The 16,252-nt window shown below is 40.0% G+C and overlaps 1 protein-coding gene across 1 annotated transcript; it reads right to left on the minus strand.

Annotated features, from left to right (window-relative positions):
• Positions 1-9,808: 9,808 nt before the first annotated feature.
• Positions 9,809-10,045, minus strand: LOC123394817 (copper transport protein ATOX1-like). Its single transcript, XM_045089506.1, has one exon. It carries the CDS (start codon positions 10,043-10,045, stop codon positions 9,809-9,811), a length of 237 nt encoding a protein of 78 aa, XP_044945441.1.
• Between the last annotated feature and the right edge of the window lie 6,207 nt (positions 10,046-16,252).

Genomic DNA, 16,252 nt, shown 5'->3' on the forward strand with positions numbered 1-16,252 from the left:
TTCTGATTTTATAAAACTTCAGAAATGTGGGACTCTAAGAATATTTCCTAAAGCTGGTAAAGAACATCTATAAACTGTCTGCAGCTCATATACCGAACAGTAAAAAACTTAGCACTTCCCCCTTAAGAACACAACATGTCAAGGATCTCTGCTCTCATGACTTCTCTTGAACATCGTGCTATAGATTCCAGCCAGTACAATAATGAAAACAAATAAAATCACAGATGATGTGATCATCTCTGGACAAAATGCCCCTAAAACTATAAAAATGGTACTAGAACAAATAAATAGCTTTAACAAGTACTAACTGAATGTTACAAAAGTATAACAAAATGAGTGAGATAAATTAAAGAAGATGTAAATAAAAGGAAAAATACACCGTCACCATAGCTGGAAAACTCAGTACTGTTATGGTCTCAGCTTTCAAAATTTATCTGTAAATTCAATGTAATCTCAACTAAACCCCCATCAGGTTTCTTTGTAGTAACTGATGAGATTGTTTAAAAATTCCCAGGGAAATGCAAAACTCATTTGATAAAGTAAAACCAAGTTGAAAAGGTATCTTTTGTGATTTTAAGATTTACTATAAAGCTGAAGTGACCAATAGAGTGTGGCATTGTTATAAAGAGAGACAATTTCTCAGCCAAACAGAGTAGCAGATATAATACACATGAACACATATATGGTCAACTGACTTTCAAGAAAGGAACAAAATCAAATGATGTGGAATAAAAGTTAATATTTTCAAAAAATGGGGACACCTCCCTTCGGTTCGGGTCATGATCCCAGGGTTCTGGGATTGAGCCCAGTGTCTGGCTCTTTGTTCAGCCCGGGAGCCTGTTTCTCCCTCTCCCTCTGCAGGCCACTCTGCCTGCTTGTGCTCTCTCTCTCTCTCACTCTCTCTCTGTCAAACAAATAAATTTTTTTTTAAGTAATTTTGGAACAATTAATTTCATCTGGGATAAAAAGTGGCCTGTGACTCTTAACTGCACAACATATAGAAAAATGAACCAACCTTCAATTATAGATACAAATATAAGCATCAACATTACAGAACTTCTATAAGAACAGGAGAAAATCTTAATGACTTTGGATTTGGCAAATTAATATCTACTTATATACAAAAGCATAATCTGTTAAAAAAAAAAAAAGATAAATTTGGAGTTCGAGAGGGTATTTATGGTCATGGAGAGAGACCGTCTCTTTATTGATCATAGCTGACAGTCAAAAGATTGCCTATTTCACCACCAAACCCCTAATCCGTTGACCTGAAGGCCACTGAGGGAACCAGAAGACAAGAGGGAGTCATTATTCTTGGGGAAACCACCTCTTTGCAGGACCCCCATGCCTCCCTGAACTGGAGCCAATTCTCAAGTCTTCTTAAATGCTGTCCTGGAAGCGGGAAGAGATTGGGGTCCCTGGAAAAAGAGAGCAGAGGCAGAGGCCTTTGGGATACAAGGGAAATCATGTTAGGCCCCTGGCTATTTTTGAGATCAATGCCCAACTGGCACTATTTGCCCCAGCACACTACTCATTGAACCTCCTAGGAAGTGTTGGAATCACAAAGGAATGCAGAAATCACCCAAGTTAAGGATTTTAAGGAAACAAATGGAATGCACAGTCTCTACTGAGCCAGGAAATAACCTAACCATATCAGACAGTAAATCATTGATCAAAGGCCAAGTGCTGTTTCCCAACGTAGAGTCTTTTTTGAAAGATTTAAACCCCTTTGAGCACCTGCACATCAGACTAATGAGTCAGATAATTGATGTTACAGACCCTTGCTGGCCTATGGTTTCAATCAACGAGGACCTGGATGCCATCCACTTAACATGACCTTTGCCTCACTTCTATCCTGAGCTCTCCTTTGCCTGACTCCTTACTAAAAAAACACACACCCTTGGCTAAAAACTTGCCCAGTTTTGTTGTTTGTAGAATCACTGCTTTGCAATTTGTTCCTGGTGATCTCTTTCTTTGCTACAAATAAAGATTACTTCGTTTGGCGACACCTGATATAGTCTCTGCCCGTCCCTGACCAAGGTGAGAGCTCATTGGCAGTTTGGTTACAATACCACTGTCTGCATGGGAGACTGACGTATGCAGTCCATCACACCCTTCTGTCCATGCCAGTAAACAAAAGTAAAAAAAGGCGCCCAAGAGCCCTGGGGTGTCCTTCCTTCTCTGTGGACTCTGCATATCACCTTTTCCTCAGTCCCTATCCCCCTCCCCAATCTTTCCCCTGAGCCCTCTGGAAATCAAGGCAAACAATGAAGGAAATTTCATGTCCTTAAACTCAGTGTTAGGAATCGCTTTCGCCTTCCAAGGCAAACATCTCTTCCTACATGGCATTCCTATTTTTCTTATCTTAAAAATGGTGAAACATTCTTGATCTCATTTCCAACTTCTGCTCTTGCTCTATTTTTTAAAAAATTGCTTCATACCATAACTAGACAACATCATCACTATGTGTTCAATTTTTCCCTTTGAATTTTCTTTTTTTTTAAAGATCTTATTTATTTATTTGGTATTTGAGGGAGCATGAGCAAGAGAGAGCATGAGCTGAGGGAGAGGCAGATGGAGAAGAAGAGACAGATTCTCTGCTGAGCAGGGAGCCCGATCCTGATGTGGGCCTCGATCCTAGGACCCCAGCTGGGATCACAACCTGAGGTAAAAGCTGATGCTTAACTGAGCCACCCAGGTGTCCCCAGTTTTCTTTCTTTAAAAGATTTATTTATTATTTCAGAGAGAGAGAGAGAGAGCAAGCAAGGGAAGGGCAGAGGGAGAGGGAGAGACAATCTAAGCAGATTCCCTGCTGAGTGTGGAGACTCAATGTCATGACCCTGAGATCATGACCTGAGCCAAAATCAAGAGTCAGATGCTCAATTGACTGTGCTATCCAGGTGCCCCTCCCCTCCAATTTTCATTTGAACCAACTTTTGCCTCCATAACTCACAAATGGTACCTTTGTCATATCATCAATGATATCCACATTGTCATGCACAATGTCAATTCTTGGTCATCAGCAAAGGACTGAGGTGATCACTCCTTTGTCTTGGAACCACTTGATTCCATTTTGGCTGAAGACATCATGGAGTCTTCTATTTTTTTCTCACTTTTTGGGAGGCCCAGTCTATCCTCTCTATCTTCGGCTCTTCCTTCTTCTCTTGACATTAAAAATGGAAATGCCACTGGGATGAGTCTTTGAATTCCTCCTTTTGATTGCATCTATATTCATTCTTCAGTGATCATGTGAATTTATATGCTGATGCCTCTTAAATTTATATTTTCAACTCTGACCTCTACCTTGAACAGTAGCTTCCCAAATCCTACTGTCTAACTGAAGCTCCAGTGGGAGTCTGATCAGAACCTCCAACCTAAGGTCACAAAAGGAGCTCCTGACATTAGCTCGATGTCTCTCTACCTCAGTTTTTTCTGTTGATGGCAAGTCCATCTTTATAGCTGCCCACTTCAAACCCTTATTCTGTTTTCTTTCTAGCATCATATTTGGGCCACCAGGAAACTCAGTTCCTTCTAACTTCAGGGATGTAAGGAGTCCCATTTAAGATCACCACAACTGATCCAGACCACCTCAAAATCTGACTTCTCCTTTCCTTTCTCTCTTGGCCCCTTATGGTACCAGCCTGTGTGGAGCATGTTCTCCTTCACTCTACACACCAGCGGCTGGGTTGGGAAAGGTACACTTATCTTCTCCCCCCAAAACCAGAAAATCCCAACATGATATAAACACTACACATCTGAGATTGAACTAATTAAATACAATCACAGAAAGGAAAAATATGACAATTGTGAAATGGAAGGAAAAGCAATCTTCTTGACTCTCCCTCGCCCTGTGTTCATTGTTTGCTTTAAGTGCTTGTAGTCACCGAAATGTCATCGCACTAAATTATTTCATTAAATGACCTACTTTACCAGAGAGCATATTCATTTGAACAAAAGGACTACGTATTTTCCTTTGTGATTTCTGACGGTGTCTGGCACAACAATGGTAGCATACGAAGCACACAACAAATATTTGTGGAACTGAATTGTATTCAATAAATATTACCAATCATGAAGACAGAAAATGTTCTGGCAATCAGATGCCATGCCCATCTGAACCAGTTCCAATGTCAAAATTTGTGAAGCTTTCTGAAGGTAACTTTGCCAATCCAATTAGTTTCAAAGAGATTTAAAAAACACTTTTTTTTTTTATTACAAATTACCCCATCTAATACACAACAAAAGCAGAAGTAAGAATTTTGCTTTAAAAGGGGGTCAGTTCAATTACATAAAGTCCAATTCAAAGTATAACCTTCAGCCTCTGCAAAAAATGAAAGTGAGCTCTATTTCCTCAAACAAAAAGGAGATAAGCAATCAGACAGCTTTTGAAGGTAAAAGAGGAATTTTCTAGTTGAGGGATATGCAAATTGACAGGTACATTTAAAAGTATAAAATCAACTTCAAAGATCCAAGATCATCCTTCACCTATAAAATTCCCAGAGAAAAATAAATATCAGATAATTTTAAAATAAATAAAGGGAACATGTTGTTTTGGGACCTGATGCTAAATATACTTGTGAAGAAAGATGTAAACTGAGCATTTTAAGATTTCAAGAGCAAGAAAGGAAAACATAGTGTGAAACATGATATCTGAGAGGCACAACACTTTCGATTAAGAAATCTGCAATATAAGGAACACCTGGATGGTTCAGTCAGTTGAGAATCTGACTCTCGGTTTCAGCTCAGGTCATGATCTCATGGATTGTGAAATAGAGCCCCATGTGGGGCTGTGCTAAGTGGGGAGTCTGCCTAAGTTTCTCTCTCCCTCTGCCTCTTCCCTTCCTCCTCTCTCACATGCACTCTATTCTCTAAAAACAAAGAAGCAAAGAAATAAACAAACAAATAAATATTTTTAAAAGAAACCTGTGATTTAAACTTCTAAAATCACACTGAATTTGTCTTGAAATCTTTGCAAACTGTTAAGATGTTGGAGAAAAACTCTCATTATTTCTAGTTGTTCGCCTAAGAAAATAATTTCAGACCTGGCTTCAAAAATATATTGGAGAGTAATGCCAGCAAAACAATAAAAAATTGGGGAAAACTGTTAGAATTCCTATTTTCAGAACTCTGTAAACTAACCAGGAGCTTATAGAAACCACCAGGGGGGAGCAATTAATTAAAACAAAAAGCAAGCAAAACAAAACAAAAACTCAAACACCTGAACTGAAAGAACAGTGTAGTTATGGTTTTTTATCTTACTCTGGTGCTATATCCTGCCCCCCAGACAGGTGGTGGCCTTGAAGATGACATCCCACACCCACAGTATGGATACTGGCCCCAGAAGGAGGAGAACAGACCTCATTTGAAAAGAACTGCAGTTTGGAGTGGAAGGGTGTCTCATGGCTCCTTGGAAGACCAGGTCAAAGGGCTTGCTTTTATCTCATCTTACTCAGAGCACTCCCAGTTTGAGGCAACTCCCCCGGGAAGATTTGTAGACAATATAAGAAGGTAAATGTATCAGTCATTGCTGCCTGGACCTGCAAATAACAGTTGGGGAAAACAATACACTAACCAGAAAGGTTGAAGAATGAGATTCATTGGGGGGCATAAGAGCTTTACGGTATTCCAACACAATCCTGATAAGCTGCAAATCATGCACATGCCAAGGGCTACACACAGGCCCTGGGATGTGTGCATGCTAAGGGAAGACATAAGATGGCCCTACGTGCTCACCTATAGATGACAGCCAGGCTTTGGGCAAGCAAGAAGTGAAGACCAAGGCAGAGTTGAAAACTGAACACCAAAAGCAAGATCCAGCAAACAGAGCCCATCGATAGAATGTTCAATCAGTAGCTGACCACTACCTAGTGAAACAGAGATGTCAGTACTACAGCCAACAAAGAATACATGCTTTAGAAAATCAGCTTAGTGAAGTCACTGAACAGCTGTATGCTGTCCTAAGATAGTCAAGTTAGATTCAAATATAACAACAAGTTGAAAGAAAAGTTTAGAAAAAGCTTTTCCATGAATATAATAACTAAAAGAGAGCCAGAGTGACTACATTGATATCAGAGAAAATAAATATTGTATAAAAGAGGAAAAGGATGGATAATGACAAAAAGATTATAAATGTACATAACAGCAGAACACCAAGATACATGAAGTAAACAGTGACAGCGTTGAAGGGGGAAATAGTTCAAAATTAGTAAACAAAGACTTCATTAACACATCACTTTCGATGATGCATAGAATGAGTAGATTGAAGAGTAGTAAGGAAAGAAGAGACTTGAGCAACACTCGAAGTCACAGGTACCTGGCAAACATCGATAGAACGTTCAACCCGAGAACACTCGTATTCGTCCTCTTCGTAAATGCACATGAAACATCCTGCAAGACAGAGCATGAGTTAAGCCATAAACTAATTACAGTGAATTTTAAAATTTGAAATTGTATATAAGATGTTCTCCAATTAAAATGATAAAATAAGGAAATATGGGAAATTCACTGAGATGTAAAAATTAAACCACACAATTCTAAATAATCAATGGGTCAAAGAAGAAATCAGATGGGAAATTAGAAAATACTTTGAGATGAATTACAGTGAGAACACAACAAGGGATGTTTGTGTGGTGGTCAGTTAAGTGTCCAGCTCTTGGTTTCTGCTCAGGTCATAACCTTAGCGGGGAGTCTGCTTGAGATTCTCTCCCTCTCCTTTTCTCTCTGCCCGTCCCCTGCTCATGTGCATGCCTGCTCTCTCTCTTTCTCTCTCTAAAATAAATAAATCAACCTTTTAAAAAAGTGAAAACACAAAAAAACAAAAATTACAGAATAAACTGAAAGCAATAGTTGAGGGAAATCTATGGCTATAAACGTGTACTTAAACAAAAACAAAACAACAAAAACATCAACAAAAAACTCAATGACCTAAACTTCTACATTAAGTAATGAGGAAAAACAAACAAACAAACAAAAAACATGAAAAGAACAAACTAAAACCAAAGCAAGCAAAAAGAAGAAAACAAGAAAGATTAAGGTGGAGATGACTGAGACAGATAATAGAAAAACAATAGAAAAATTAAATTCAAGCAAAAGTGGATTCTTTGTAAAAATGGATATTGACTGACCTTGAACAAGACTTATGGTGGGGAGGGGGATCAGAAAATACTCAAAGTAGCAAAATCATGACTGAAAGTGGGGACATTACTCCTAACATTTCAGAAATAAAAAACAACATAAATGAATACTCTGAGCAATTGTATAAATTAGAACACGTTCTGTGACCCAAATACAATAGCAAAAATCCCAGAAGCACACAACCTGCCAAAAGTGAATCAAGTAGTGGTGTGCCTGGTGGCTCAGCTGATTGAGTGGCTGACTTCAGCTAGGGTCATGATTCCAGGGTCCTGGGATGGAGTCCCTCCTTGAGCTCTCTGCTCAGCAGGGAGCCTGCTTCTCCCTCTCCCTCTGCCTGCCTCTCTGCCTGCTTGTGATCTGTCTGTCAAATAAATAAATAAAATCTTAAAAAAAAAAGTGAATCAATAGAACAGAAAATCTCAGTGGAAACTATAAGCAAAGAGACTTAACACATAATCCTAACACCTCAATCAAAGAAAGGTCCAGGATGGTGACTTCACTGATGAACTCCACCCAATATTTAAGGAAAAATTAGCATTGATATTCCCAATATTTTTTTTTCCAAAAAATAGAACAGGCGAAAAAAGATCATCACCCTAGACATAAAGTAAAGCTTTTGACAAAATCTAACACCCTCAAAAAGCAAAAATGCTCAACAAAGTAGGAATAGAATGGAATTTTCTCAACCTGATCACAGACATCAATGAAAAACCCACAGCTAACATCGTACTTAATGGGGTAAAAACCAAACATTTCCCTCCTAAGACCAGGAATAAATGAAACTGTCTACTCTCATCATTTTTGCTAAACACTGTACTCGGTTTTAATCATGAGAAGTGGGCCAGAAATGAAGGTAAGAACATGCAGTCTGGAAAGAAAGAAGTAAAACTATCTTTATTTACACATGACATAATTTTTTTTTTAAGTGTTTGCCATTGGGTTTTTGTTTGGTACATGGCGTGGTTTTAAATTAGAAATGACTAATGAGTCTTCTGAAGACTATGATTAGAGCTAATGAGTTGAGCGAGGTTGCAGGCTACAAAAGCAATAAACAAAAATCAGTTCTATTTCTAAAAATACTAGCAATGAACTCTCAAAAGTGAAATTATATTTAAAAATTGCATTTATAATAGCATCAAAAAACCAAAAAAAACACTTAGGAATAAATTTAACCAAACAAGTGTATGACTTGTACAGTGGCAACTACAAACATCAGAACTGAGGAAAGGTGAATGGAAGATGTTCCATGTTCACAAATACTAATATTTAATATAGTTAAGAGGGCACGCTCCCCAAAGTGAGCTAGATATTCAAAGCACTGCCTGTCAAAATCCTGTTTTGTTTTTTTTTTTTGCAACAATTGAAATGTTGATCCTGAAATTTCTATGGAATTTCAAGGAACATAAAATAGTCAAAACAATCTTGAAAAAAGAACAAAGTCCCAGAACTCATATCTCCTGGTTTCAAAACTTAATGTGAAGTTACAGGAATTGGAGTAAAAGAATGTGTTACTGGCTTAAGGACATCGGTGTAGATCACTGGAATAGATTTTTGTGTCCAGAAATAAATCCATACATATGGTCAACTGATTTTAACAAGCACATCAAGACTATTCAATGGGGAAAGAGCAGTCTTCTCAACAACTGGTGCTGAGATGACAGCACGCACATGCACACCCACACACAGAGCAGACCCCACCTCACACAATGTATAAAAATGAACTCAAGATGGATAAAAAGTCCAGACAGAAGAACCAAAATTATAATTTTCTTACAAAGAAAAATATATGGATATTTTCATGAGTTTGGATTTGATACTAGATTTTTAGATATTCCATCAAAAAAATTTACAAGCAATTAAAACTAGATATATTGGAAAGGCACCTGGATGGCTCAGTGGGTTAAGCCTCAGCATTCGGCTCAGGTCATGATCTCAGGGTGCTGGGATCGAGCACCACATCGGGCTCTCTGCTCAGCAGGAAGCCTGCTTCCTCCTCTCTCTGCCTCTCTGCCTACTTGTGATCTCTCTCTCTCTCTCTGTCAAATAAATAAATAAAATCTTTAAAAAAAATCTAGATATATAGGAATTTATCAAAACAAAATTCTTTTTTTTTTTTTGGTCAAAGAACAATATTAATAAAGTAAGGAGATAACCACAGAGGGGGAGAAAACATTTTCACACTGTATATCTCAAAAAGGTCCACCAATCAAACCAACACTCCACCATTAAAGACAAATAAATCAAATACAAAATGGGAAAAAGTTTTGAATAGACATTTCTCTGAAGAACATAGATACTAAAACCGTATTCAAAAAATGCATTTTGAAAAGATGTTTAAATCGTTAATCATTTGGAAAATGCAATGAAAACTACAATAAGATACTATGTAACACCCACTGGGATGGCTATAATCAAAATGCCAGATAGCAATGCATTGACAAGAATGTGGGGAAATTGGGGCACTCCAACATTGCTGATGAGAATGTAATCCACCTCCCCCAACAAAAGTAGCTCGATTTTACTGCAGGGAAGCTAGGGAGGAGCAGGGCCAGTGAGGGTTTCTGCAAGAGCCGCCACCACTGAGCAGGACTGCCAGACCCCAGCTCTCTCTGGAAGGCAAGGGAGGATTAGAGTCCTGTTTGGTGCATCTTAAGCCCAGAGGTCAGAGTCCTCTTTACTTGGGGGCAAGGTAAGAAATAGCCTTTCCTGTTTTGTCCAGGGTATGCAACTGAGTGTTCACACTGTGCTCAGAGTTGATGCGGACCTTCTTGTTCGGCAGGTCAATGTCAAAGTCAGCTCCTCCCACCTTGTTGAGCTCCAGATTGACCACATCAGAGCAACCTTCACAGGTCATGTCCACAGAGAACTCAGGCTTCAGCAGGACTGTGGATATGGTGGGGGCCGTGGCCATAGCAGTAGTGGCAACAGTGACACAAAAAAGTAAAATTTTTTTTTAAATTAAAAATAAATATATATATTTATATATAATATATTTTATATAATACATATTTATATATTATATATATTTTATATAACATATTTATATATTATATGTTTTTATATAACATATATTTATATATAAAATATGTTTATTATATATAAGTATATACATTATATACAAATAATATATATAATATATAAATATTAAATATATATCTTTAATGATTTTATTTATTTATTTGACAGAGATAGACACAGTGAGAGAGGGAACACAAGCAGGGGGAGTGGGAGAGGGAGAAGCAGTCTCCCCACTGAGCAGGGAACACCATTTGGGGCTCAATCCCAAGACCCTGGGATCATGACCTGAGTCAAAGGCAGACTGAGCCACTCAAGCAGCCCTCAAATATACTTTTTAAAGACTTGTTTATTTATTTGAGAGAGAGCATATGCATGGGGGAGAAGGACAGAGGGAGAGAATCTCGAGCAGACTCCCTGGTGAGTGCAGGGCCCAACATGGGGCTCAATCCCATGACCCATGAGATGATGACCTGAACCAAAACCAAGAGTCAGACACTTAACCGACTGAGCCCCTGAGGAGCTTCACTGAATGTAAAATTCTGCAGCCATCACGATAACAGTCTGGTAGTTCTTCGTGAAGTTAAACACACCATTACCATATGACTCAGCAATGTCAGTCCTAAGCATATATCAGAGAGAAATGAAACCATATATTTACAGAAAAACCTGTACACGGATGCTCACAGCAACATTATTTATAATGGTGGAAAATTGGAAGCAATCCAAGTGCTCATCAACTGATAAATGGGTAAATAAAAAGTTATCCATCCCTACAATGGAATGTCAGCAGACCATAAAAGGAAATAAGAGCCACTACGTTTCATGACATGGATGAACCTTAGAAATACATTAAATGAAAGAAACGGACACGAAAAGGCCATATACAGTATGGTTCCACTTCTATGAAATGTCCAGAATGGCAAATCTGTAGAGATAAAAAGATCTATATTTGCAAGGGGCTAGGGAAAGGGGACAATTTAAACTAATTATTATTATGAAAGGGGTTTCTTTTTGGAGAACTAGATAGGTAATATTCAGTATAGCGAGTATACTGAAAATGCTTTTTTTTTAATCAAATGATGCATAACTCCATAAAAATTGCTGATGTAAAATATTAAGGAACTTGTAATATTTAATTATGGTTACTACTCCTAGTATCCAAATGATGGATATGATGTTTGCTGGTGGAAAACTTGCAGTTTTGTTCTAAAATCATGGGTGGTGACTAATTGGGGAAATGAACTGACGTATTTTGTGTTCACAATTGAGACAGGGGAGGAGGACCTAGAGGTCTTAGAGCTATACAAAATCAGTTGAGGAAACCTTAGAACAGAACAACTAAAAGTTGGTTTTCAGTGAAGTTGTGTCCCCAGCATAGAGAAAAAAGGGTGTTTCAAACCCATCAATACTGGCTGATCACTAGTAAGGTAGGGTTAACAGGATAAGGTAGATAGAATTTAGGCAGTATGGGGGGGATGGTGATTGGTAGGTGAAGTATGCAAGAACTGATAAGAAAAAAGACGTTAGGAATCGGAATCTTTATTTGATTTTAGGAAGGTAGGATATACAAGAAAACAGGAAATGTTGACTTAATGTGCTCATCATGATATAGGTCATATTCCATCAAATGCTCATTTATGGCATCTAAACTGGCTAAATCTCCAATTTACAATTCCTGGATAAAATTATTTTTAATGTAAATTTCTTGACATGGATGTTGATTATGTAAGTGTGCATGATAAGGCTCCTTGATACTGAAAAGGAAGAAACCTTTCCGGTGAAAAACATCTACTTGCAAATAACTTCCATTTTGCATGAAATTCAGATGAGCTCATAGGAAAAAAAAAAAAAATGGGACAAAAGGAATCACATCCATAAAGTTGCCCTTAAAACAAGCAAAATCGATGCAGAGATGTGTTTCTTTATCAATAAGCGGAAAAGCAGTAACGTTGAATGAGAAATATTTTGAAGATTTCTATCACATGCTCATCCTTCAGAAAAAGTGTTGATCTTCTCTCCTGGCCTTTCCTCCATCGCAGTGTTCTATAATTACTAGTTTGTTCTCTGTCTCTATGGATTTGCCTATTCTCGACATTCCCACCTGAGGGACTCATACAATGGGTGACCTTTGTGACTGAGGGCTGTTGTCACTGTCCCCTGTGTTGGAGCATATGTCAGCACTCCATTCTTTTCTTTATTGTGGCCTAATACTATTCCATGGTGTGGCTATTGTACATTTGCTTATCCATCCATCAGTTGGCGTAAGTTTGGGTTATTTCCACTTTTTTACTATTAGGAATAATACTGCTGCGCAGACTTGTGGAAAGCTTTCCTGGGAGACTGATTTCAGTGTTCTCAGATATATACCTAGGAATGGATTTCTGGGTTATCTGGTGACTTGTTGAAGTTTGGGGGAACTTCCCCCACTGCTTTCCATAGAGTTTGCACCATTTTACGTCCTCACTGTGAATAGATGAGTATCCCAGCTCCTACACATTCTTGTTAACACTCGTTACTGCCTCCGTTTTTCACTATAGTCGCCCTAGTGTATTTTGTGTGGCTTTTTATTGTGATTTTCTTTGCATTTTCCTAATGATAAGTGATGAACATTTTTAATGATTTTTCTTTCAGTTGATGGGTTTTAATGTGCTCGCTCTGTTTGCACACCAGATCCTCATGACATATATTACTTAGAAACATACTCTTTGTTTCTCTGAACTATATTTTCACTTTCTTGATGGTGTCCTTGGATTCTCTGAAGCTCTTTAATTTCATGAATTCCAGTATATCTGTTTTGTGTTTTTGTGACTTGTGCATGTGGTATCATATCTAAGAAGACATTACCTCAGGTCATATAGTTTTACTCATTTTTCTTCTGGGCTTTTTACAGCTTTGGCTGTTATATATAGTTCTTATTGGTTCACAAGGTGGCCACCATGCCATGGAGGGCAAGGAGAGACCTAAAAACAAGGCAGAACATTCCAGATTGGTTGGCAGTAGTGTTAAGAGCCAAGGGAACTTATTTTTGATGCTTGTCTTGGGTGACCACAAGACATGTACATCTCCTTACTTTCCTGCTAGAATTTTAAACATTTATATAAAATCCTTCACTGTGTCTAATCACATCTACCATCCAGATGGTCACCACAACACCTTACCCTCTCCAGTCTGTGTCCTTAGAAACAGCTCCCACTGTGGGAATAGTGTACTGAACATACATTCCAAGCACAGGAGACAGGAGGGAGGTACCCCCATTGCCCAAGTGCTGCTAGTAGGTTAACTGGCGTCAGCGTCCTCTTACTGACCTCCACCAGTGTTCTATGCCTTGTGACCTACTCGTGTAATCTTACATACGCTCCTTTTCCACAATGTGCCCTAAGCAGTCAGCAAGGAGTTTCACTAGCATGGAGAGGGCTTTCTGGCCCAACTCATGGGAGGCCCCATTGCAAATTCCAGGACATAATTCCTCTCCTGGGTGTGATGGGGCCTGGTGCTCTTGGCAGCATAGAACACTGATGCACAGTGAGAAGACTGCCCCTGGGACTTCTACATCTTTACCACACTGTATGCTTCAACAGTGGTCCACGGTCTGGCATGTGGGCCAACAGGCCCTACTAGGTAATCATGCAAATGTATGAGAGCACTGGGACAATACTGTAGTCCACTGATTTATGGCGGCTATATCTGCTAAAATGTGATCTGCTGCTTTAATATTCTCTTTTTCCTTCCCACCAACCTGACTGCTTGAGAGTTATAGGGGAGACAGAACCTCGGTTCAATGCATGTGTTTTCTGACCAGTCTTACCTATCATAACCTCTGAAAGGTGACCCCCCCATCACTGCTGATGAGAGTGTCCACACATGGTACTCAGCTTCCTTAGTCCCCTAATGATGACAGCCTGGTTCTCAGGGTGATGGGGTAAAGCTTGGGTGAGGCCAGATGCAGTGTCCACACAAACCAGGGCATATATAGAACCCTCGCTCAGAGGAAGGGGACCAGTAAAATCAATTTGTCAACCCCTGACTTGTCGGGAACTCTGGTGGACAGGCCCGGACCCCTTTGGCAGTGGCCTTGAGTGGTGTTTGGAACACTCAGGACAGGAGCACCTGGGAGACTCAGTTAAGTGCAGGATTCTTGTTTTGGGCTCAGCTCCAGATCTCAGGGTTGTGAGATGGAGCTCCTAGGGGGCTCCCCACTCTGTCTTTGTGGGGAGTCTGCCTGGATTCTTTCCCTTCCTTTGCCTCACCCCTCAAATAAATAAGTAAATCTTTAAAAAATAAAAAGGAATCCAGAAGACATGCTGTTACTGCCTTAAACAAGTCACTATATTTCAAAGGCAAAATCAGCATCTTGGGCAATTTGTCATCCCACCCAGGCACTGGCGTGGCCCCTTTTCCAATACAGCTAATCGGGCAATTGCTAGAGCTGGGATGCGGGTGAGGGCATCAGCCTAGGGCTGTCAGTGTCTCCTGAGCTGAGACTTGGAAAACAGGGAGGACAATCTCAGACTCCTGCAGGCTGACTTTCTCTTAAACACCCTGGCCCCGCAGAGGCTTACTCATTTTAATATGCTCCTTGATGATAAGCCATGCGTGCTCTAATACCCTGTTCCTTCCTTAGATATTCTCCCTAGAGAAGCAATGGGGGCTTAGAATATAGGTGAAGTTCCTTGGGGTGCGGTGCAGAGCCGACCACCAAGAAAGAATTCCTGAGATATGTTTGGTGCAAAAAGGTGGTTTTAGTCAAGCACAGGGACAGGACTCAGGGGCAGAAAGAACTGCTGCCCTGGGGTTGTGAGATGTGGCTGGTTGTACTTGGGAGTTGGAGGAGGTAAGGAAAAGGGAAGTTTCAAAAAGATTTTCATATTTCATATGTTAAAGAAGAGGCCTGGCCATTGTCAAGTTAAGGTTGTTTTTCCCTCTAGCAAGGCAGTAACAGGAAGATAGTTGGCAGCTTCCTGGAGGGATGTTACAATCTGCCCACTTCAAGTATCTGTCAGTGGGCTGCAGGTTATAGGACAATTAATCGTATCTACATTTTCTTCTGGAATCTAGGCCACTTTGCTCTTGTAAATTGCTAAGACTTTTGTAAATAGAGGGAGACTCAAGTTTTGCAGGATTGTGATCTATTTATTTTTCCTTTAGGACAGCCAGGAGTGCCTGAGGAATGTCACATGCCCCCCATGGAGGGTGGATTGTGGGGTGTCGGCTTCTGCCTGTCCTCAGCTAGCCTTCTGCTCCTTCATCAGAAGTACTGTGTACACACTTGGGAGCTCTTGATCTATGTGCTTAGTGTTGGGTCCATGGTCAAAGGAAACGAGACTGATACAAAGCGAAGGACAAGCAAAGCTTTATTTCGCACCAAGCATCGAGAATCAAACTGACCGGCTGGGGCCGTCTCTTGCAAAGAGGCAACCACTCTCTGCCTTACAGACTAGCTTTTAAGGGCAAAGGCGATGTGGTTGGGCCTGGCTACGCACAGGTGGCCAAAGAGATTGCAACACACACGGAGAAAGCTGCCCAGTAATGCTAGGTCACACACGGGTGACCAATTGAATTACAATTTACCCTATAGTAGATATTTGAACTAGCCTTTCACCTAGGTCAGAACTGGTGTCCAAAAGGCTAGACCCACACTCCTTGGTAGCTAGAAAGACAGTATGTGCCCCCACTGATTGAATGTCTCCACCTGGACTGACCCACCCTTGTATTTGGGCTTTGCTACCTGTGACTGATTTCTGGGACTTGCTTTTAAGTAAGTTCCCTGAGGGGGGGGAGGGCAGGATCAGTTTTAGTTTTACTGCATAAACAACAAAATCACTGTTTAATTAGATGGCATCACTTTGGCTAAATAGGCCCTTACAGTTAGATCAGGTTCTTCCTCTTTCCAGAGCTGAGGCCAAAACCCCATCTCTTTCCCTTGACTCTGTTGCAGTGCTCAACCCCTAGGCCATACCTCTGGGGCCACAGAGACATCTAAGTCAAATAGCAGCCCTGTGCAGGAGATGCCAAGAGCTCTACTCTGCTTCCCTAGTATTGATAGGGAAAAACTGTACTGTAAGATGGCCGACAAAACCAGCAAGGGAATTCCAGTCCCTGT

Source organism: Mustela putorius, unplaced genomic scaffold (genome assembly GCF_011764305.1).
Source record: "Mustela putorius furo isolate JIRA1106 unplaced genomic scaffold, ASM1176430v1.1 tig00003845_pilon_pilon_pilon, whole genome shotgun sequence".
NCBI classification, from domain to species: domain Eukaryota; kingdom Metazoa; phylum Chordata; class Mammalia; order Carnivora; family Mustelidae; genus Mustela; species Mustela putorius.

Bases quoted from the DNA above. Each gene is read 5' to 3' on its own strand.
- LOC123394817 (XM_045089506.1), bottom strand. From the start codon at position 10,045: ATGGCCACGGCCCCCACCATATCCACAGTCCTGCTGAAGCCTGAGTTC.